Source organism: Gasterosteus aculeatus, chromosome 20 (assembly GCF_964276395.1).
Source record: "Gasterosteus aculeatus chromosome 20, fGasAcu3.hap1.1, whole genome shotgun sequence".
In the NCBI taxonomy this organism is placed as follows: domain Eukaryota; kingdom Metazoa; phylum Chordata; class Actinopteri; order Perciformes; family Gasterosteidae; genus Gasterosteus; species Gasterosteus aculeatus.
The window spans coordinates 1,996,273-2,018,752 of NC_135707.1; the positions used below are offsets into that span (position 1 = coordinate 1,996,273).

General features: G+C 53.5%; 1 protein-coding gene across 16 annotated transcripts in view; it reads right to left on the reverse strand.

The window, feature by feature from the left end:
- Nucleotides 1-22,480, reverse strand: part of cadm4 (cell adhesion molecule 4) — a 103,570-nt gene that overhangs the window by 25,965 nt on the left and 55,125 nt on the right. For 3 of the 16 annotated variants that reach the window (XM_078094464.1, XM_078094457.1, XM_078094467.1), the window contains exons 1-2: nucleotides 5,764-6,452; nucleotides 4,407-4,584 (exon numbers count right to left, since the gene is read on the reverse strand). The exons of 3 other annotated variants lie outside the window; for them this stretch is intronic. In XM_078094464.1, the coding sequence (XP_077950590.1) occupies nucleotides 4,407-4,527 (121 nt within the window). In that variant the 5' untranslated portion in view covers nucleotides 4,528-4,584; nucleotides 5,764-6,452. Of the gene's footprint in view, nucleotides 1-4,406; nucleotides 4,621-5,763; nucleotides 6,453-22,480 lie in introns of those variants that run through there. 10 more of the 16 variants (XM_078094455.1, XM_078094461.1, XM_078094459.1 and 7 more) reach the window with 7 other exon arrangements.

Below are 22,480 nucleotides of genomic sequence, written 5' to 3' on the forward strand. Positions count from 1 at the left end.
ACAATAGACATGCAAATTCATAAGACGAGGCCGTTCAGGGCCCCTCCCCCTAATGGTCCCACAATGGAGTTGAGTTACAAGCTGAGGGAGGCAGGGGATGGGGGGGCAGAGGGAGGAGATGGGGGGACAGAGGGAGGAGATGGGGGGACAGAGGGAGGAGATGAGGGGACAGAGGAGGGGATGGAGGGACAGAGGAGGAGATGGGGGGACAGAGGGAGGAGATGAGGGGACAGAGGAGGGGATGGAGGGACAGAGGGGGTGATGGAGGGACAGAGGAGGGGATGGAGGGACAGAAGGAGGAGATGGAGGGACAGAGGGAGGAGATGGAGGGACAGAGGGGGGAGATGGAGGGACAGAGGAGGGGATGGAGGGACAGAGGAGAGGATGGAGGGACAGAAGGAGGAGATGGGGGGACAGAGGGAGGAGATGAGGGGACAGAGGAGGGGATGGAGGGACAGAGGGGGTGATGGAGGGACAGAGGAGGGGATGGAGGGACAGAAGGAGGAGATGGAGGGACAGAGGGAGGAGATGGAGGGACAGAGGGGGGAGATGGAGGGACAGAGGAGGGGATGGAGGGACAGAGGGGGGATGGAGGGACAGAGGAGGGGATGGAGGGACAGAGGGAGGAGATGGAGGGACAGAGGAGGAGATGGAGGGACAGAGGGAGGAGATGGAGGGACAGAGGAGGAGATGGAGGGACAGAGGAGGGGAGATGGAGGGACAGAGGGAGGAGATGGGGGGACAGAGGGAGGGATGGGGATGGAGTGGTGCAGAGGGTTAAAAGAGGGGGAGGGAAGGGGGAGGATTTGGGAGGCAGCCAGGTGGCCCGCTGGCTCACCCTTGGTCACGGTAAATTCTAGAAAGCGCCTCGCTGGTGCAGGTTAGCCGGCTGAGTTACGGCCTTGCGCGTCTCTCCCCCCTCCTCCCCCCCACCTCTCCTCTCTCTCTCTCTCACTCTCTCCACGAGGGAGAGACAGAGCAAAAAAAGACGCCGGCCACAAACAAGCCCCCGTGCACGCTTGAAGTGGTGCAGACACCCCGAAACCCCATTCGTTATCTCTCATTATCCTTCAGTTGGACGTGTGCCACCGTGTTTTCTTTGCACGCCGGCCTCGTATCGACGAGGGGATCGACCCCGCGTTCTATTACTGTTTTAATTAAAACAATAACTGCAGCTCATAGTTCCCAGCCTCATGGGGTCGTCCGTTGGCAACCTCTCCATCTCCTCCCATCTGGATGTACGTTTTTCGCAGTTATCCCCCGAGTCGGCGAGGCGAGGCGGTTTCCACAGTATATATGCAAATTGAGTTTGCAATGTCATGTGTGTGCGTGTGCGTGTGTGTGTGTGTGTGTGTGTGTGTGGGCTCGCTCCAGGTTAATCGCAGAGCTTTGCGGTGTACTGACTATGAAATAGCTGACTTTGAGGTTCTTCTCCTCCGTACCTCCGTCTGCAGACCCACAACTCTCACCCGTCCCCCCCATTTCTCTCACCCAGTCTAAAATTATCACTCCATCCATCCCGGGAAGCCCGAGCTCTGCCAATCACATCGGGTGCAGTGAAGAAAAGAAAAAACTCCCTCTATAAATAATATATCATCCTTTAGGAGTCTCTCGTCTCTCTCCTTACCTTCCATCCCTTTCTCCTGTCTCCCCCCCCCCCCCCCCCCCTTATCCCCGCTTCCACTTTGTTAACATCTAATAATTCTGCCCTCCCGCTGCCTTCACGTCTAATTCCTTTCTCACCACCTTCCTATTTCTCCTTTTATTTAAACCCACAGTCCCTCGGTCCCTCTCCTCCCCACCCCACCTTCTGCCTGATCTAATCCTCCATTCATCTTCCCTTCATCAGTCCCCTTTCCTTTCTCCCTGTCATCTTCCCCCTTATCTATTATTGCACGGCTCGCCATGCATCTTCCTCATCAGCGCTGGATCCTCCGTCTCCCTCCCGTCCCTCCCTCCCTCCTTCCCTCCACCTTTTCCTCGTCTTCACTGGTTGCCTCCCAAGCTGCAACTGGATTTCATTCCCCTTGAAACCCTCCGCGGTCCCTCTTTCTCCTTTTGGGGACTCGGTGGGAATCCGTTGCCTGCCTCTCCGCTGGTCCCATCTCCACTCTCTCCCGGGCTCAATGGGATTTGTTCTGCAGCTCAAGTCTGCGGCATAATCGCTGGGTTTTTATAGCGCGTCAGGAGAGGGAGCAACGGAAAGACAACAAAAAAAAAGTGAGAGGAGGGAACGGGGAAGAGGACCAAACAGATGATTGGAGCCGCAGACTGAATATCTCGGGTTTTCCTCCCTCTTTCAACTTTTCCCTACTTCTGCTGCTTTTAATTGCCAATTGTTTTGCTCGGCCATCGCTGCACTTTCCGTTCCTCTTTGTTTCTCTCTCTGCCTGTGTTTCTTAATCGCTCTCTCTTTTTGGCAGGAACTTCCGACCCTCTCTCCATCACCCGATGGCGTACTGTGAGCACTGCACTGCTAATCAGCCGAACCGGCCTTACGCGGCCCCCATCCACTCCCGACTCCTCATTAGCAACATTTACCTTCGCACATTTATTTATTTCACATCCTGTTGTTGACGCTCTTTGCTCCCCGGTCACGCTGCCTCCGTCCTCAGCATTGAAATGTGTTGTCTTCTTTCGCCCCCCCCCCCCTCGCCGTCTCTCGTTTCGGGCCTTCGCAGCTCAGGTCTCTCCGGCCCCTTTGGCAGCGGCCTTTCGCCTCCCGCTGCATCGCATCTCTGTGATCGCTCCCCTCCGCTCCACTCGTCTCATTGCGTATTCCGAGCCCCTCGCTCACCTCTTCTTACCCTTCACCAACCGCCGTCACCCCCCCCCCCCCCCCCCCCGTCCCCCGCCCCCCCTGTCTCCTCTCTCCTGTTTCCCGACAGCCAAAGCTGGTTAGCGGCTATCTGCTGTGCAGTTTTTAAGGCCCGGGTCTGTCACGGCCCCAACAAGCCTGCAACAATGGCCATCACACACACACACACACACACACACACACACACACACCACCATGACCCCCCCCCTCCCCTCCAACAGCAGCTTAAAGGAAATTTACAGGGCTATTACGCGGCAGCTCACACACTGGAGATTCACCGCGGCCAAAAGAAGTGGTCTTGGGAATCCGGTGCATGGCCGCCTTCCCTTTTGGCGCGTATCCGTGGCGCACTTGTGTGTGATTGTGAAACTCCGAATGCCGGAGAGCGGCTTGAGTGCCTCTAAAAAGTCAAAAGAGTGCACGTGCTCACGCGTTGATTGCGTACGAGAGGGTGCGAGCGTGTGCACGTGCACGTTGGAGGGCCGGGCACAGAATGACATAACCGACTGCCAAGACACAAACTCATTCTCCCCCCCCCCCCCTCCCTCCTCCTACCGCTCATCTAATATGGCAAAACAAGTGAAGAGAATTGAGGTTTCGGCTGGCACGGAGGGGAGTGTAAAGTGCGCGGAGGCGCAGCCGTTGTTAAGCAATGAGTAGCGGGGGGGGGGAAGCGGTGGATCAGGCGCCTGATGATGATAATGACAGGAGGTATTAATAGCAGCCAGCGGCTCTGCCGCTGATCCCTCTCTCTCTCTCTCTCGCTTCGAGTGCCGCTTTTCTTAACATTGCCGCTCGGCGTTCGACGAGCCTGTTGACTCTTGTTGATCCCACCTTGACCCCGCGCGGCTCTTTTTGAGGCCTGTAGTCTCGTCTTCACCCACTCCATCTCCGTCTCCGTTGCCCACACAACAGTTGTTCTCTGTCTCTCTAGTCCTCCATCCCGTTGCCGTTCCTATCTGGCCAAGGTCCTCGCCTGCCAGTGTCTCTCGGTTCGTCTCTCGTTCAATATAGTATATTGGTCTCTTTCACCGCAACCCGTCCCATTCTCCTCCTATCTGACGACCGCTCTCTCCACACGGCTCTCTATATCTCTCCCGCTCTGGGGCTCAACTTTCTTTTATAACGTTCTTCAGAGGAGCGCTGGGAAAGATGCTTCAGCCTCTCTCATTAAGCTGTCTCTCTCTCTCTGTTTTCATCTGTGACGGATTCCCTTCAAGTCTCTCGGTCCGTCCCTCTTTCTCTCGGCTTGGTTTCTCCTTCCCTGATCTTATCGCCTCCTGGGCATATGTTACTCTCTTCCTCTTCTCCTTCACTCTACACTTTTCTTAATTACCAATTCAAACTTAATTACCATCATTTTGAACAACCCATCAGAGGGGGAGGAGGTTTTATCTCGTGATTCAATCACAGGCTATTCTTCCCCTGGCCATGTGCGACGCTGGATCTCATTCCGTGACAATTAACACAAAGTACGAAATAAAGACGCCGCTGCACCCCGGCTGTCCGGCTGCATCCGGGGGCCGTCGTTGACTCTGTTTGCGTGTGCGGACGTGCGTGTGCGTGTTAACGTGTGCGTTTGACTTACGAGTGCTGCAGAGCAGGACCAGGACCAAGCTGCGCAGGGCCAGAGAGGACGGGGCAGGGAGGAGGAGGCGGCGGCGGCGGAGGCCAGAGCTCCGGGCGGCCCTCATCGCGTGAGGCCGCATGTGCAGGGTCGGAACGCGCGCGTGGACGCGCTCACGATGATCTGATCAACGTCTCCTCTGTGACCTCAAAAGAAAGTCCTCTTATGTTCTGCGCTGCATCACAAGACAAGCAAAGAAAGCGGCGGGAGCTGCTAAGTGACATAGAAGTGAATCGTGGCGCCTCGAGGGGTCTCGCGTGCAACAACAGGGGGGGGGCACCAACAGGCCGCGTCACCTGAGACGAGCTCCGCTGTTGACTTTAGCGCCGTGTGCTCTTCAGAGAGGACCGTCTTGTATCCATAGCGCGCAAGACGTTTCACGGGGCTCAGTTCCATCTAAGCAAACACCGCTCGGCTAGCTGTTTTCCACTGCAGCGCCGCGAGCCCCCCGAGACCCCCCCCCCCCCATTCAGATCAATAAACCACAAAGCCAATACCAAGACGTTGCAGACCGGCCCAAAAAAAAAAAGATTATTTAGTAAAGCTGTCCAATTAACCAAATAAGAGGCAACTCGATGAGCTCCTTAGCGTGGGAGCTAAGCTAGCTGTGAGAGGCGCACAATGCACCACAACAAACAAACACGCCGCTTGTCCCGTTCGGGTCAAACCACACTGCGGCGAGGAACTGAATCGATCAATGATACCGTTCTTCAGTCAGAGACCGAATGCTAACTGTGGAAACAGAGCTACCGCTACGCTGCTGTGACCTCGAGGTCAGCGAATTGCACAGCAACGACGTTCCTGTTCAATCAGACAGGGTTTTTCTCTCCCGACAGACGGGCAGAGAGAATTTAATGCTCCTCTGAGCCGGGCCGGGCCTCTGGAGAGAGCGAGGGACGGAGACACTCTCTCACCACGACTCATGTGGAGATAGCAGAGGTTAAACAAAAGCCACCGGGCTGGAGTGCCGCGCTATACTGCGGGCTGGAAGTGCTCGTCCCCGCGTAGAATAACCGGCCCGCCAGAGGTTGAGTAAAGTGCAGTCGGACACGTTAGTTCCAGATATCACACTTTTCTCTGTTCGATATTTCACCCCAGGGACTTGCACATTGCTCACGCCGCGTATCCGGCATTACTCGCCTGGATGCTGCAACTCTTTCGCTATGGACTGCAAATGGACAGTGATTTTTTTTTTTTTTTTTACGTGGTAATTTCAGACACTCAGCCTAATCACACGCTATCAGACGGCGTAATCGCGCGGCATCTTTCTCTCCTCTCCCGACGCGCCCCGCTGGGCGCACTCCGGATAAACACTCACTTGCAGACGCTGATCTGAGAGTCTGCCCCGTTTGAGATCCGCACAGAGGCTGATTCACAGGGTCCTACGCGGCGCTGGTCGCGGGCAAACCGTTGCTCCTGTGTGTCTGCATGTGCCGGCGTGTCTCTGAAGCGTGTGCGTTCCTGTGTTTTCAGTGCTCGCTGAGCCCCGTTTCGGATCAGCACACTGAAACGCGACAGCTGTCTAGCGGCGATGCACACAACGCCGAAAGCGGATCATTGCCGAGGTTCCCTGCGGCGGCGGCGAGAAAAGGACGCTGAGTTGAGGTGCAGCAGCGGGCCACGTCTGGCAGGTCCGGCCCCCCTCCCTCCCCCGAGATAAAATCTGCTCTATTCACGTCTCCTGGGATCGTGTTTAGTGTCCATCCCGTCCTCCTTTAGCCGTCCACTCGACCCTCGCTCAGCTCCTTTCGAGCGGTTCCCGCCTTCGCTTCGCGTCTTTTCTCGTTGATCTATGAAACGTGGTGTAGTCCCAACGCGTAGGTGTAGCGGTCGATCACGTCCGTCCATCTGCCCGTGGGTCTGTTTTCTGTGTTCCACTCATTTATACAACCCGGGCTGCCCTCCCCTTGCTCACAGTGTGTGTGTGGGATCAGTGTCTGCATATCTCGCAACCCTGTTTTGTGGAGGTTAGAGATGTGCGCGTGTGTGTGTGTGTGTGTGTGTGTGGACGGAGGCCGCGACAAGGGTCCTCTTTCAGGACAACAAACAGCGTGTGTGTGTGTGTGTGTGTGTGTGTGTGTTGAATGTGCTCGTCTGTCCAGTGTTGACTGGAGCAGAGTGTACATTTGGCTGCCTGTTTGGCCCTTTCAATGTCTCACGCATTCATTCATCCTTGCAGGCAGACACACACAGCGCCTCATCATTGTGCCCCTCCATGGTTTTTATTTGCAGCGGCGACGCGCGCGGCTGCGCATGCTCATGCGTTTGTGATCCACAGCGCGGACGTGGACGAGGCAGCGAGGACGACGTCTGTGTCGTGATTCGTGGAAGTCATCGCTGACCGCTCGTCAAACTTGTCGGAGTGTTTTGCGGGGCGACGGATCCCGCGGAATGCGATTCCTTTTGTTTGGCGCTCACCGCCGCGTGTTCTAACATTGCCGCTATTGCCAATAAAACGGGCAACGCAGAGCCAACGGCGGTGGCTAACTGCAGCAGGCCGCGTGTCTTTGACTTTCATTGTCCCGTAAAATCCCGTGAAAGGCAACACAGTCTTGCTGTTAGAAGAGCTCCTTGTTCCTAATCAAGTGATCATAAACCCTCAGCTGGAATCTTCCTCTCGCTGTGTTTACAAACTTGTCCGTGCGCTGAAAGCGAGACACGGCGTTCCCTATCACAGGCAAATAAAGTCAAATGTATCCATCAGGAGCTTTCAACGAAACAGGGTCCTCACAGAGTCCTTTATTGAGCAACAAGGGGCATAATTAGAGGAAAAAAAGAGGAGACACAATCACAAACGTTGCCCTACTGGCTGTTGTGTGTGTTTGTGTTATAAAGTCCCTGTGTGAGTAACCCCCCCAATGGGTGTGTTTGTTTTTGTCGCAGTGTGCGCGGAAGGAAAGGCGGTAACGGTAAATTGTGTCCCCCCCCCACCACTCCTCCCTTTCTCCCTGTCTCTTTCTCTCCCTCCCTCCCTCCCTCCCTCATCCAAATCACGTTTTTAATGGGCTTCATTGGTGCCACCGTGGAATAAGTGTTGCCAAAGCACTTAAGGGGCTTAAGTCAGCGGCGTGCTGAAAATATTAAGCACTCAAACAGCCTTACAAGGATCCCTGGCTGCTTAGGCATGCAGAGGAGCTTGTGCCAGCATTTAATACCAATGGCATTAGAGCTCCGACATGGGAGACAAACAGAAATACACAGATACATACAGGACGTAGCACAAATGCTAATAGATGGAGGGATGGGGGGAGGCAGGTAGAGGCAGAGGGAGGCAAATGAGAGAAAAGGGAAAGTGAAAAGACGAGGCGAGGCAGCGAGGGGCGAGGGGGGGGGGAGCGGGGGCCGAGGCGTGGGAGGTAAGGGTTGATGGGGTAGCTGTGAACCAGCAGCAGAGGGGTAATGTGGAGATTCTATCGGGAGGCTTATCCGAGATTAAATTTCTCTTTGTCCTCGAGGCGCGTCTCGGGTTTCAGCGGAAGTGTCGAGGTTAGTTTCTCGCGTCTTCCCCCCCCCACTCCCCCGAGGTTGTGCGAGTGTGGGTGGGTGTTGGTGAGCGCGCTGCGGAGGTTACGCGTGTAATACGTGTGTACGCGTAGGCGTGAATCTTGAGGGGTTTATTAGCTGGCAAAAGTCTGAGGGAGAGCAAGTGTTACTGAAAGGAACAGATGAATCAAATTAACATCTCCCCGAGGGCGGATGGAGTGAGCGTTAGTTTCGTTACGTTAACGTACAACTGTGCACTCACACGTGCAGATATTCATGCATATAGATCGTGGATATTCTGAGAGCATTTCCAGTAGCGGTCTCGGGGTTTTGTTTTCATGGAGCTCACCAGAAAGTTTATCATTTACAGCGAAGTCCTGATTCAGATCAAGTGATCTCACACAATCCTATAGAAATAGATACAGCAGAGGGCTTTAGCGTTTACTGCACTCGTGGATGTCATATTGGAAGCGTTTGTTTGGAACCCGGTGTGAGACGATTCCCACGCCGCCGCTGCTCTGCCTCTTTCTGGAGTCGAGGCCCAGCTGATCCGGCTGCTTCTGCTCCGAACTCTGCTGATTAGTAGAGTCGTGGTTTGCTCGATCTATGGACACTTTAAGTGACCCCAGCTTGCGGAGCCGCAATCAATACGGCCCAATCATTTGGGTACATTTCGAGAAAACGCCACCTATCTTTCTCGCGCGGTTCGGGATTACAGTGTTTTGATTTCCTTTATTTTTCACGGCGCGTTGGCAGCAGAGCCTGACAGAGGGGATCAAACTCACAGAATAACTGGCTGCACATGATGGAAGGAGAGTCATTAGAGGTGTCCTCTTGTATGTCCAATATGCATTTACCAATCAAAGGACCACTTTTGGATCATTGTGTCAAAGAGATGAGCATCCAGAGGTGAAGATGGAGAATGTTGTTGAAGTGTCGTGGATGAACAAGCTGCTCAAGGATCACTGAGAAGATGCTACGTGACTGTGCTTGCATTTAATTCACTGTGCGGAGCTCAGAAAGAGCTGTTGTTTCCCTCCTCGTCCTCGGAAAAACACAAGCAACGCTCCCGTCTTTGGTTCACACATGAATGCCGGCCAATTTGTGTCCGCAAAAAATACAGATACATATTCCTGTTAAATGAGGAAAGCTTCAGGTCGAAAAACAAGCAAAACAAGACCCCTGCAATTCATATTATATATATAATGCAGCAACCAAATTAAAAACTTTTTTCGGAACACAAAAAAGTAAAAAAACATGCCGTCCCGTGCTTAAGCCACCAATCATAACCTCAGCTTCTAAATCAAAAAAACTGGAAAAAAAACCACCTTTCCACTAAACGTAAACCCAGCAGCAATTACTTTCCCTAGAAAACATAATTGGCAAAGGAAATTAGGGTGTGTATTTTGCAGGAGACGGGTTTGCCGTGTGAATGACTGAGCAGACATGCGGGGAATCGTTAAGTCATAGCTGCCGTCCGGGGGGGGGGCATTTTTTTTTACAATAGTACCTTCAGTTGGTTTGAAAAGACAACAAAAATACCTGCAGGCAAACAGGTCGTGTGTGAGAAGGACTTCTATGAAAGGAAGAACATCTGTAACGCCGACAGTCAGAGGCAGCGAGATACGGAGGCGTACGAAAACTGCAGGAAGTGACACGTAGACGCCTTGTTGGCCCTCGCTGTTCCCTCCCGTGCATTCAAAGAAACCAACGCCGTGTGAGTGTGATGAAAGGCCTGGGAGGCGTATTACATCAACCGCCCCTCCCGGGGGACCCCCGGACCCCCCGATGTGGATTCAACAGAGCGCTGAGCGCCGTCATCCCTTGTTCAGTAAGACAGACGCAAACTACCTGCCGTGTGGGGAATGTGCCGACGGAGCCTCCTAACGAGCGCATTCCGTGGCGCCGCCGGGCCGCACGCCGCGCAGCCGACGCGCCCTGAGAGTGACGCTCGTCCCCCACGCGGCGCCGCGTTAGCTCCCGGTGACAGGGCCGCGGCGCCGCGTTAGCTCCCGGTGACAGGCTCACGGGCCTCTGCGGCGCGCGTGTCAGTCTCCCTCTGCGTGACCGCGTGGCGGCAGCGAGAACTTCGCGCAAACCGACGCGCCTCCGACGTGTCACCTGGGAGGGGCGGAGGGTTGGCGTGGACCTCGGGTGCGGCTGTGTGGCGCCTCGCCCCCGTCCCGCCGATTCACAGACGCCTGACAAAGGGATAATTTCTCCCCCGCATGATATAATCTTTCCTTTCACGCGGAGCCTCAATGGGGCCTTTATGGGCCCCCGTCGCATCTCTCTCCCCCGCCCCTCCCTGCTCGCCTCCGTTGCTTTTTTTTTCCCCCGATTCTTTTCTGGCTGCGCTCTCCTCTCGCTCTGACCTTACAGAGGGTCTTCACACCGAAGTCACCCTTCCTCCCCCCTCCTCTCCCTCCCTCTCTTGTCTCTCTGGAGGAAAATCACACACTCATCAGTTTGCCGGCTCCGTTCCTGACGAGGAGGCTCGCGAGGAGAATATTAACGAAGCTCCGCAGCTAATTAACACCTAAAGCACATAACAACCTTTTATGCCAGCAGACACACACACACACACACGCACACACTTGCACGCACGCACGTACGTGTCGCACACCCACGGACACAAACACTCGCAGGACGAAAACACACGCAGAGGCTAACACACACCATTTGGCCTTAGCACACTTACAAGAGCAAAGAGGCTCAAATAAACAGAAACACACGTACTCAAAGCGAGGATGCGCACACACACACACACACAGACACACACAGACACACTAATAGGTTGCTGATGAGTGCGGGGTGTGGAAGGAGGAGGACATTTGTTGGAGCAAAGGGATGTAATGTGGGGAGAGAGAGAGGAGAGGAGAGGAGCGAGCAGCAGCGAGGGAGAAGGAGGCAGAGGTGAGGGGAGAAGGTGAGGGAGGGTGAGGGGGGAGAGGAGGGGCGGGGGGGGGGAGACGGCGAGGAGAACGACTGGTTCATGGAGTGTGAAGAAAGGCGTGGAAAAAAGAGTGGAAAATCAGTGATGGAAGGTTAACGTGGCTCGGCTCCTCCTGACATGGTCCATGCTAATTTGAGAGATTTAAGCGGGTAGATGGACATTACACACACACACACACACGCACACACACACACACACACAGTCATCTCAGCCAGGAAAACACAATGCATAAAACATGGCGATAGAAAGGGCATTAGCAGTGAACCCTTGCCCACACACACACATGTGGGGCCGTACCCTCGATGCATTAAACATGGCGAGAGGCAGCGGGGCAAAGGGCGCGAGGGAGACACAGAGAACAAGTGCGAACGGACAGAAAAAGCGCATGATAATGACCCGAAAAAAGAAGAAAAGTCTGCAGCCAGGGGAGGGGAGTCGCCGGGTGCGAGTGGGGGGGGGAGGGGGCGGGTGGAAGTAATGGCGAGGAGGGAGAGAGGGGCGAAACTTTCCTCACGGCCTGCTGCGTCCGGATTGGGCCGCGCGCAAATGAAAAATGGAGATGAAATAATTAGACGGGCCGACTAGAGGCGCTCATCTAAATATGTAAATGCACTTAATTTTACTTTGATTTGCTCCGCTGCTCCCCTATCGCTCCCTCGCTCCTATCTCCCCCCCGCTCGCCGCCTTCCATTCTCTCCCCCCTCATCCGCTCTGGCTTCGTGCTTTTCATCTCCCCCTCCCTCCCCCCTCCCTCCCCCCCCTCGCTGTCTCGTCACTCCTTCCACTCCGGCTCCTCTGTCCCCGTATCCCCGGCTACAATGTGTTAATACGCCGCAGGTACGTTTTGATTAGCCGCCGCTTTATGGACCTGCAGGAGTCGGAGGGTGCGTTTAATTAGCTCCGTCACGCCTGTCTGGCTGCGCGGCGACGGCTTGGCTGCACGGCGGCAACGCGGGGAGAGAAGACGAGTCCGTCTCAACAGCCGCGTGACGTCCCTCCGATGGCCGATCGGGGGCCCCCCCGCGGGTCCTGCCTGCGTGCGTCTTACTTTAAAGATGGCCGACGGACCGGAATGGAGGCAGCGCTTCTCTTTAGTTAAAGTGTGATGACCAATTTGTTGTGTCAGTTAGTTAACGGGTTAGTTAATGTGCCGTTGTCTTATGTACACACACAGCTTCTCGCCCCTCAGCCATTGGGTGGATTGATAACCCAACACACACGTTGTGCGAAAAGATGTGAACCGGCCTACGATCGCGCGCCTCTTTTTTTTTTTCGTAAAAAGGCGACGCTTACAAATCCCACAGCGGGAAGATAAGAAGCGACTTATTCTGCGACGGGCCTCGTTTTGAAGTTTTGTCTGGAAGCCGCCCGTGCAGCTCGCATCTTCTCTTTTTCCAAGTCTAATAATTATGGCACCAGTTCACGGATCCCGTTCCAATTAAACAGATTGTGCATAAATTCCGAACATGACTGGTTTGTGCGCGTCGGAAATAAAACTGGCTGCAGCGCCCTGTGAAATTAAAATCCCCCCCCCCCACCTCTCACTTTACCCAAGAATGTTAATGATTGCTTTTCAAGTGCATGTTGACTGAACATGTTATTAAATTACATTGTGCATTTTCATTGATATGCTTGCAGAAATGAGATCCGAACCTCAAAGACAGTACAGTACCAAAAATAAAACAAATGTGAGCACTTTGTGTGTGTGTGTGTGCGCTCGCTTTTGTCCATCTGAGCGGGCGCTTGGATTATAGATTAGGAGTCACCGTGGAAGAAGGCAGCTGTCCTTCTTAATGACAATCTGTCACGGCTCGTCTCCTCTTTCATCAGCCCGTCTCCTCGCTCTCCTCCGCCCGACTCGCGCCGCCCAACGTTCCTCCCTCGCTTCCCGGTCCCGCAAGGTGACTCCGACAGCCGTCCTCCTCGTTTCACATCTCTGTGCTTCCCCTTTGTGTCGCTCCTCCTCCCTTCCCTCCGCCAGCTGCTCTATATCCATTTCAACACTTGTTTGCTACCAGTTTTTATGAGAATAAAGCACTTTGGATTGTTTTTTTACATCGCTGCGTGCTCCCCCCCCAACGTCGCAGTTAAGCGGCGGCATCAGACAAATGATGATAAATAGTAGACAAGTAATTGTGACACGATGAGGCTGCCGATTGCGGTTTACGAGGCAACGCTCAGTAAACGGACTAAAGTAATGATTACTCATAGAAAAAGCAAGTTTATCACTTTTCTTCAAGCCATAACCATCACTCCGTTTCACCATCTGTCTTCCTGCCGCTGCAGACTCGCGCCCTGGAACATAAACTGTCTTATGGGTTTTCATTTGATCCCTTTTTCAGTTTTTCCCGTCTTTGTTGTTTGTAGTTTTTTTTGAGAGTTTGTTATTTTTCCTATTTTTGTTGGGGGGGTTTTAATCCTCCGAGGAGAAGAGAGACATTCTTTGTGTTCAAAAGTTTGTTTCTTTTGCTGAAATCAGAGGGCTGAAGGTGTCGGATATATTTCCCCCCCACCCACCCCCCCCTCTCAGCACTGCCCACATGCATCAGCGCCGTGGTGAACGCCGTGTTCGAGGTACCTATCGCTGCCTCCGCAAGTGACCCGCGGCTCTTACTCATTTATAACGAGCTTCGCCTGTATTATCGCTCTAACTGGACCGAGCAGGGAGGCCTCATGAATACAGACGGATCCACGGTCCGTGGGGGGGTCGTTAGGTCGGCAATCGAATGTATATTAACCGTGCTTTAGATAAGCAGAGACACCCGGCGAAAGGTGATGCAGCCCCACCCCCTCTCGTGCCATTCAATTCATCCGCGAGCCTTTCTTCCCTGCTTCGTTGTGCAGGGCGCAGCTTGTTTTTAACAAGCCTCTCAGAAGATTCCTCTGTTTGCTCCTGGAGGCCTCGGCTCGGCCTCCTCACACGGAAACCCACCAGATGAGCCAAAGCGGCTCGCAGCAATTAGACCAGAACCAAAGTTTTTAATCCCGATTTTGCGTTTGATTCCGCTTCACTCACGCGGTTTAGTCGGAGGGGGCTCGGCGTTGAAGACCGTTTAGAGACTAACCACAGGCGGAGGAATCAGAGCCCAACTAGCATGACTAACGCTCGTAACGCTGCTGCTATCAGGCAGCGTTTCATCAGTGCACCTGTTGGTAATTCTAATGAAGAGAATAGCGTCCAGCAGGGGGCTGAATTAAGCTGCAGCAGTCAAAAAACAGGCAAACAGGCATAATAAGGCCCCATGTGGGGCCACCCCACCCGTGTTATTCCAAGCTGTGTGTGTGTGTGTGTGTGTGTGTGTGTGTGTGTGAGGTAGATGAAGGGGTCACAGTTTTATTTCCCGACCCAAGGAACCCCTTCATAACGACTTGCGTAAGGAAGCTTTGGCCTGTGGTTCTGTAATGATAGTTATTATTGCTCCGCCTGCAGGAGGCCGTCACACTGACGGAGCTATTTTGGAAGCAACAAGGACTGAAAAGCCTGCAAAGGCCCCCATGCACGCAAACGCAACAAAAAACACACACACACACACACACACACACCACTGGCCACGGCGTGCCCGCACACGCGGACACACAGACACCGTCACACGCAATCATCCCTCGCAGCTGGTCCCTTCTCACATACCAACATCCGTCGCCTAGCAACCGCCTATCAGGAAACGGGCTCACCTCCGGACCCGGGCCGCCTGCCCCCCCCCACCCCCCTACAGGCGGCCAATCAGGTGAGTCGCTCCCCGGGGATACAGTGATGGAGAGAAGGGGAGGATGGGGGGGGGGGGGGAGGGGTCACAGGCTCTTTTCTCTCAATTCTTTTGTCGTTGATGTCAATGCACTCGGACTCCCGTCCCGCTCGACTCCCATTTCCCCCGCGTACGACCTGCGACTCTACAGCTGTTGCGTGGACGCATGAGACACACACGGCGACGGAGGGCCGCGCTCTCCATCGTGCTCATAGAGGTATTGGAGAAAGACGAGACAGGACACGCGTGTGAGTGCACGGCCGTCATGCAGGTTAAAGATGTTTATGTATTTCCGGTTACATTTTCCCCAGAAACATTTGCGTGACGGACAATTGGATTTTCTTCACATTTTAGTGTTAAATCTGGCTAATAAATTTGCCTAAAATAAAAAGCGGTGGAATTGTGTTTCTGCGTCGGGGGACTGACGGTAAGCGGAGCGCAGTGGTATGAAAGCACCTGGGAACTCACACAAAGAGATAATGATAAAACACAACTGCAACAAGGCCAAATAAAGGCCTCGGTTTTTACTCGGATGGATTTTCTGTCTCGGGCAATTTTCAAGTCTGTCGAAAGTTGTTTTTCGAGCAGTTAAAAATGGCTGCAAAAAGAAAATCTGAAATAGTTTGTCTCTTCCAATGCGCTTGCTGGCAGAAATAATAAATAAGTGCCGAACAAACTCAAACAAACATCAATATTTTCTATTGATGATAAAGCTGAAACAAGCCCGCTGGCTCTTCGTGTGACACCGACTTAAGGAACTAATCTCGCCAGAACTCATTTGATCCAATCAAACAACAATGCAAGCGGAGGATGAGAGGCGGCCCGCTGAGCCTCACCTCCCGCCATGAAGTCTGCACTCGGATCTAATATGAGACGGGAATTTGTTCCAGAATCAGTGCAAATGTTTGGTTGCGCTAATCAGACGTGTTTGACATCATCGGGGCGGCTTCACAGGTTTAACTTTAATTGAATCCATCACTCCACCAGATAAATTTAGGCTGACTAGTCTCCATCAAGCCTTTGATCCAACTGTAAATCAGGCTGATAATCCTCTCCTCTATCTGTGTGTGTGTGTCATAAACCCGTCTCTGTCTCACGCCACGCTTCTCATCTGGTTCTTCTGCTCCTTTTCTTTTGGTGAAAAACAAAGAGTCATTTTCGGCGTCACCGGTTCTGGGGATTCACAGTGTTTCCCCCCCGTTCTCCCCCCGGCGGTCGCTGGTCACCGAGATGTGGAGGCGCGTGGAGCTGGACGACGAGAGCGGCCTCGACCGAGGAGGTCCGGCTACCGGCTGCTGAAATGTCACCGCGTCGCCAGGAAACGCCGCGCGCCCCTCCATCCCTCCTCCACCCGCCCGTCCCAGCCGCCTCCATCATCTCCATCTCTCCCCCGGTGCCGCCCCTTACTCCCCTCCTCCATGTCATCACGCCGTTCGTTATCTTTGTCTGACGTCCCGTGTTTCATCTCCTCCACACATGTGACGAGTATCTCACGGGCGTCCTGGAGGCGTCACTACGCTGCTTGTTCGGGGGGGGGGGGGTGGGGGGGTCATTGTTTTTCCGTTGGGATTTTTCAAAGAAAACAATTTCTCCACATTTGTTGCAGAGAATGCAAAACTCTCGGGGAAATAAACTGCATCATTATATTTTATTATCTTTTTCTTTATTACTTTCAGGGGCTTTTGGGGGGGGGGTTGATCTGCAGCACAATCACGGTTGTCTTGGTCACCGGAGGACCGAGGTTTGCTGCTAACAGTCGCCTCTGGCACGATGTGGGGAACTGAAAATATGTTTAAACAGATCTGGTGGGTTTTATTCTTTTTGTCTTGTTTAAAATCAATAAGAATAAAAACCTGTTGCAAGTGTGTGTGTGTGTGTGTGTGTGTTCCCAGAATCTAATTGGTATGGTCCTTGTCTCCGGTAATTGTAGCAAGGAACAGAGTTCAAAGAGAGGACAGGGAGGACCTGCATAGCAAGCACACACACACACACATACAAATACACCAAAAAATGCAGCCACACATATGGATGAAATGTGGTGTCCTGTCTCTCCAGTGGACCAGAGCGTGGGGACACCCCCCCCCCCCCCCCCCCCCGTGACACCAAACACACCCTGCAGAGAGCGAAAGGTGGACGGGATGAGGAGCAGTGAGAAGGTGAGAGCGCGTGAATGGCAGATGGAGGCCGATGGAGGAACGCAGCGAGAGACTGACGGGGCGAGGAAGGAGGACGGGTGGGCGAACGGGATCGAATCAAAACACAAGAAAAGATGAAAGGCCCCAGAGAGAGATGGAGAGAATCCTCATCAGAGCGGAGGAAGACGTAGAACCAGCGCTTGTCCGAACCCTGAGGGGAGGAGCCGAGGAGCCGAGGAGCCGAGCGAAGAAGAGAGCGAGCGAGGAGAGGAGCTGAAGAGGAGCTGCCTTTTGAGAGCTATTTGGTCCTGAGCCGTCCCCGTTAACGCAGCCGTCCCCGGTCAAGTGCTTTTGTGCCGATGGACTCGTCGGGCCGCCTGTATGAGCTGGATTTGGGGGGCGAGGGGTTCGGGGGGGGACGGGTGGAGCGTCCTGCAGAGGGCCACTGGTCGTAAACAGGGTGAAGGGAGCGGCGTCAACTCGTATTGTAACAAAGATGAGTTATTGTTTATTCACCAGCAAGGACACAAAGGGACGCAGGGAAGATAACGGCGCCTTTGTGTGTGCGCGTGTGTGTGCTCAAGTATGTGAACGTCCAAACGCGTGGCAGCGGTTTTTATGGCGCGTACATGCGTGTTTGTGGGCGGAATCGAGGGAAAATGCAGCGTGATTAAAATAATTACGAGCAATTTATTCCCCAGAGAATCGCGCTTAAATGCCATTGCGACCACGAGCTGCGTTTCCGCGAGGTCACACGTTGGCGACATGCCCGTCTAGCCACTCATCTCCTCCTCTGCACCCTTTCCCTTGTTCCTGACCCCCCCCCCCCCCCTCCCCCCTGCCGGGAGCATCAACCCCTTACAGGCTCATCTGCCACTCCTGCCTCTCGCTGGTTCCTGCTTCCCTCCCTCTCGTCTTGTGTGTCAAACACGGAGGTCATTGTGCGCCTTGAGACAAAAGCGCTCCCTCCCTTATCTCAGCGCCGCGGGCTGCAATACCCCCCCCCCCCCATCCCCCCCACCCTCACCCGCTAATAAACAAGCCAGTAAACACTCTGCAGAGCTGTTTATACCAACAATCAGTGCATCTATAAAGCCCCAGCTTAGCACCTCTGGTGCCGCTGTTTTTAGCAGCAACGCGCCGCTAATCCGTCCTCGACTAACGGTTGTGTTTGTGATCACTGCGGTTTGCGGCTCCTCCTGTGACGGGAACATTCTGCTGATGGCACGAAGCCACAGACCAACTACGAGGTGTCGGCTGGTAAAAGTTCACCCAGCTTTTGCAGTGAGGCGCACGTTGAAAGCGGGCCGCGTTGCACGATGTCACCGCGGCGAGCCCGGGGGGGGGACGAGCACGCGAGACTCTTTGAAGGTTTCGCTCCTCTGCCGACTTCAAAGGGAACGTTTGGATTACTTCTTTACTTTGTCACAATGACATTCTGCTTCTTTTTCCTGCTACAATGTGAAATCTCACTGTACTTTACACACACACACACACACACACACACACACACACACACACACACATACACAGAGGCTTACAAGGGTCGCCTGCCCGATCACCCCCCCCCCACACACAGTCAGCCTGACTCACAATCCACCCATACGGAGAAGAATACAAAGGATTACATTGTTAATTCAGTTTTAGATCTTTTCTCAAAAGTTGGAGGAATTACAGGAAAAGAAAGAGCTCACAAAAAAAATCACTCGTATACACGAATTCAGCGCACACACACACACACACACTTACGTAAACACACAACCAGATGCACACTGACATGCACGCACACACCACTACCACAACATGTAGATCAATCGGAGTTGATTTGAGCGTCAGGCCGACCTCCCGTGTGATTGGTCCTCGTTACGTCACAGCCTTACACACACACACACACACACACACACACAGAGACGCACACAGGCATCTTTGTGACACAAACAGAATGGAGAACACCCCAGAGAGGGTCCGTGCATGAAAAGGCCTTTCCTCCAGAGGGCTCATGTGTTCAGGCCGCCGGCGCCCCGGTGGACTTGCCCCACATTGACAGGAAGAGAACGGCGGAAGGCCTCCGTCAAAAGCGTGAGGCCGAACCACGTGACGCGGTTCTCACACCACCCGAACAACACAACGCTTGAAGCCGCCGTCCCGCAGGGCCGCGGCCACGATCGCTTGAAACCCTCCAAAAGGCGGAGAGCGGTTGTTTTAAGGGAATGAAACAGCGTCTGAAATGTGGAGGAGGTTGGAAAATAAAATCAGTGAGGATAAGAAAGTGAAAAAATCTGGAGACGCGGTAAAGCGTCGTTCTTACCGAGAGCTTTCATCTCGTCGACCTTGAGAGGCGTACTGCATTTTCAAATAAATAAAGGTCTGCTACCCTTACTTATTGATAAAGCAGTACGTATTATCATTTAATGAGCAGGGCGGACGTGCGGCGGAAGGTTCGATGTATCCCGAGCAGAGACGCGACTTCACACAGTCGGCGCTGAAAGGCTTCTTTGAGTAGCAGCCGACCTCGGGGCAATAAATAAAGCGACCGCGGCCCCTCGGGGAGCAACGCGTCACTGGTCCTCGAACTCGACGAGGGCGACAGCTGGTGAAGCTGCTGCGGTCTGTGGGGCAGAAGCAGCGGCGTGGGGGCCTGGTTGCACAGACGAATACAGGCGTTAAACATCTTGAAATCAACACTGCTCTTCACCAGCATGCGTGAGCCAGGGTCTAGAACCGGGGCCGAGGTGCCCGTCCCTGTCAAAGGCCCACGAACGACCTTTAACACGGCATCTTTTGGCCGTTCAATCATCAGCCGGTCGGTCCGTCCCGTCCCACAGCTGGCGTGGTTCTAATGCCGCATGGCGCCGTATCATCTGCATATCGTGCAGGAACTGTAGGTGCACGGATGGTTTGGGTGGAACGTAGGTCTTTGGATTGAAGTTCTGGGGTGCCGGCGCGTGACAGCACGCAGCGGCCAGAGGGGATTCACAGGCAGTCTGAAGATTTGCAGACGGATTTTTCTCAGGGACGAAGCTGAAAAGACAGACGGACAACAAGATCAGCTGACCGCGTTGAAGAGGGGAAAATAATAGGCTGCGCATTGAAGATGGAATGAATATTATCTACTGCTGTTCTGTCTAAAGCAACTAGAGTTTGACCTCGAGTGGGACCTGATTTGGTTTGTAACCACTTGCTCTCCTTGAAAGATTCGCACAGGCAACACTTCCGCACAAGGACAATAAATGCTTAAACCTTCATGCTTCATCTGGCCCGACAAATCCACGTGAGCCCTTTTGTTAAAACCCAAAGTGTTATTGAAGTAGAATTTCCGGGCAGGAGGACATTTCCAGTCTACTTCCTGATGGCCGGAGCGAACTGGAGGGGAGTGGCGGTTCCGTGAAGGCGGAGGAGAGGTGGTGGTGGTGGGGGGTGCTGCACTAATGGGACTTTTATGATGTCCTGTGTCGCTGGAGCATGAAGCTGGAAGAGGAGGGGATAAGGGCCCAGAGGAAGGAGTGTCAGCGGGGCTTCTGGGTGCAGGAGAGACGGAGTGGATTTAAATGGGCTTAACAGAGCGGGACAAAGACCGAGTGTCCCCAGCCGGGAGTGGGACTTGTTACCGCGCTCTTATTTCCAAACACGCAGGTAGAGAAAGTTCATCATTTCCATTTAGGCTTTGGCTTTAGCTCGGAGCGGTCATGTCGGCCAGAAGAACTGGGTTCCCGCTGAGGCCATGTGGAAGATCCACTGCTGAAAAGCAGGAAAAATGATTCTTAAAACAACGTTGCATGAAATTGCCTCACATGAAATACAAAAATATGACTTCAAGCCACTCGATTTTATTTTGGGGAGAAACGTAATCGCGCCGAAACACGCAGTTGTCTCTTAGAATTTTAAAAAAAAAAGCATATAGCACACATTTAAACCCCGGGGGCCAGATTAGCAGATTGTTAACCTCAGCCAATCTACTGGATTAAATAAATACAAATGAATTAAATTTAAAATATATAATCCATATATTATGAAAGTTCATTTTTTATTTTTAGGCAATCATTACAAAGGGAGAATATGCAATCACACTGTGCAGCAGTGCTCGACATTGCCAGCGTATTGGACAATCTGCGTACAAAAGGAGCCAAAACCAAACCCTGTGACGCAAACGATTCAAAAGTGTCCGTGTTGAATTGTGATTTTCCTGCCCTTTGGCGCCGATGGCGGGCCGGGATGCAGTTGGACCTCCGGGGCTGGAAGGTGAGTGGAAACACAGATTGAAGGGAAACCGCCCGTGACACAGCAGCAGGTCTTATGAGACAGTCACAGCTGGAGGGGGGGAACCTCTCTCCGCCTCGTAGGGGTCGGTGAATGAGGCGGATCAATAAGTGGTGAGGACGGGGTTCACCGGCACAACCCACGAGCACGCTGCCACAATTTACCCGTCCCATCGAGTCCGTGAGCGTCTCCGTCCACCTGTGTGTGGATCCCCCGGTGACTGGTTCCCCCGTGTGTGCACATCCCTCGCCGTGTGCAATCCGGAGCCGGTCTGTGGTTGTTTCATTTCATCCCCCCGTTGGCTCCTCTCAAATGGCAATTTGTAAAACACGGCCCTCTGTTAGCCTCCTCCCCCCCGCCTCCCCCTCCCCCGCTGCCCCCACGACCGCCTACCTCCCCCCCTCTGTCCGTCCACTCATTGCCTCCCTCGCCTTACACGCCGCTCCTTCCTCTGCTCTCTCCTTTTGGGCCACGTGACTTTTTCTTCTTCATTTTCTTTGCACTTTTTTTTTTTCTTCGTCCATCGTTCAGAGTCTCCGCCTCCTCTCACTCATGTGCTCCTTCTAGGAGTTGTATGTTTTTCGGTGATCTCAATTGGCTTCACGTCGATATGCGCGATGCGATGCAGGCGACCGCAGAATCTGCACATGCGCTACGAGCCGCTGCACCCAGACGGGAACAATAAGACGCGCTGCTTTTGATGTCACTAAAAGGAAAGTTGAGAAGGAGCGAACTGCAGTCTGGTCGGTTGAGGACTTCCGCGTCCTCTCCCGCTGCACGCTGTCACGTGCGGGCGCTTGGTCGACTCCATTGTAGCACGAGGTGCCTCTCGAGCGTCACCTAAATGACCTCCTGCAGTTACGCAACTCAACGTACGTAAAATAAAAAGTAAGTAAGTAAAATGAGTCAAGGTTGCTCGGTTCCTCAGAGGGAAAATAACGCCACTGTGACACTAAGGAGAAGAACATACATGTGCTGAGGGACCTGGACGACGGGAGAGTGATTGACCGTTGGACCATTGGACCGTTGGACGCTCTCCTCCGTCACGTCGCCTCCACCAATCCACACGGATTGTTTACCCTCGTCCATTACTCAGCGTTTGTCCATCCCGGCCACATGCCTGCGCACGCGAACACACGCGTGTGCTCTTCTGCGGATCTCCGGCATTTCCATGACAACGTCAACGCGGGTCCCGCCCCTCTCAGCCGGCGCTTCAACTCATTTGCACTTCATTTGCATGTTTCTAGAGCGACCGGCGGCATTTGGCTTTGACAACTGCCATGACCTCGTCTGTTTGTGGCTCTCCGTGTGCGTGTGTGTGTGTGTGCGTGTGTGTGTGTGTGTGTGTGTGTGTGTGTTCTCTCACTTTATCCTTTCAACCCAACGTCCCCTCATCACTCTCTCTCCTCCGCCTCGCTCTGCCCGTTGCTGTGACGGCGTTTCACTTTCTCAATCCAGCAT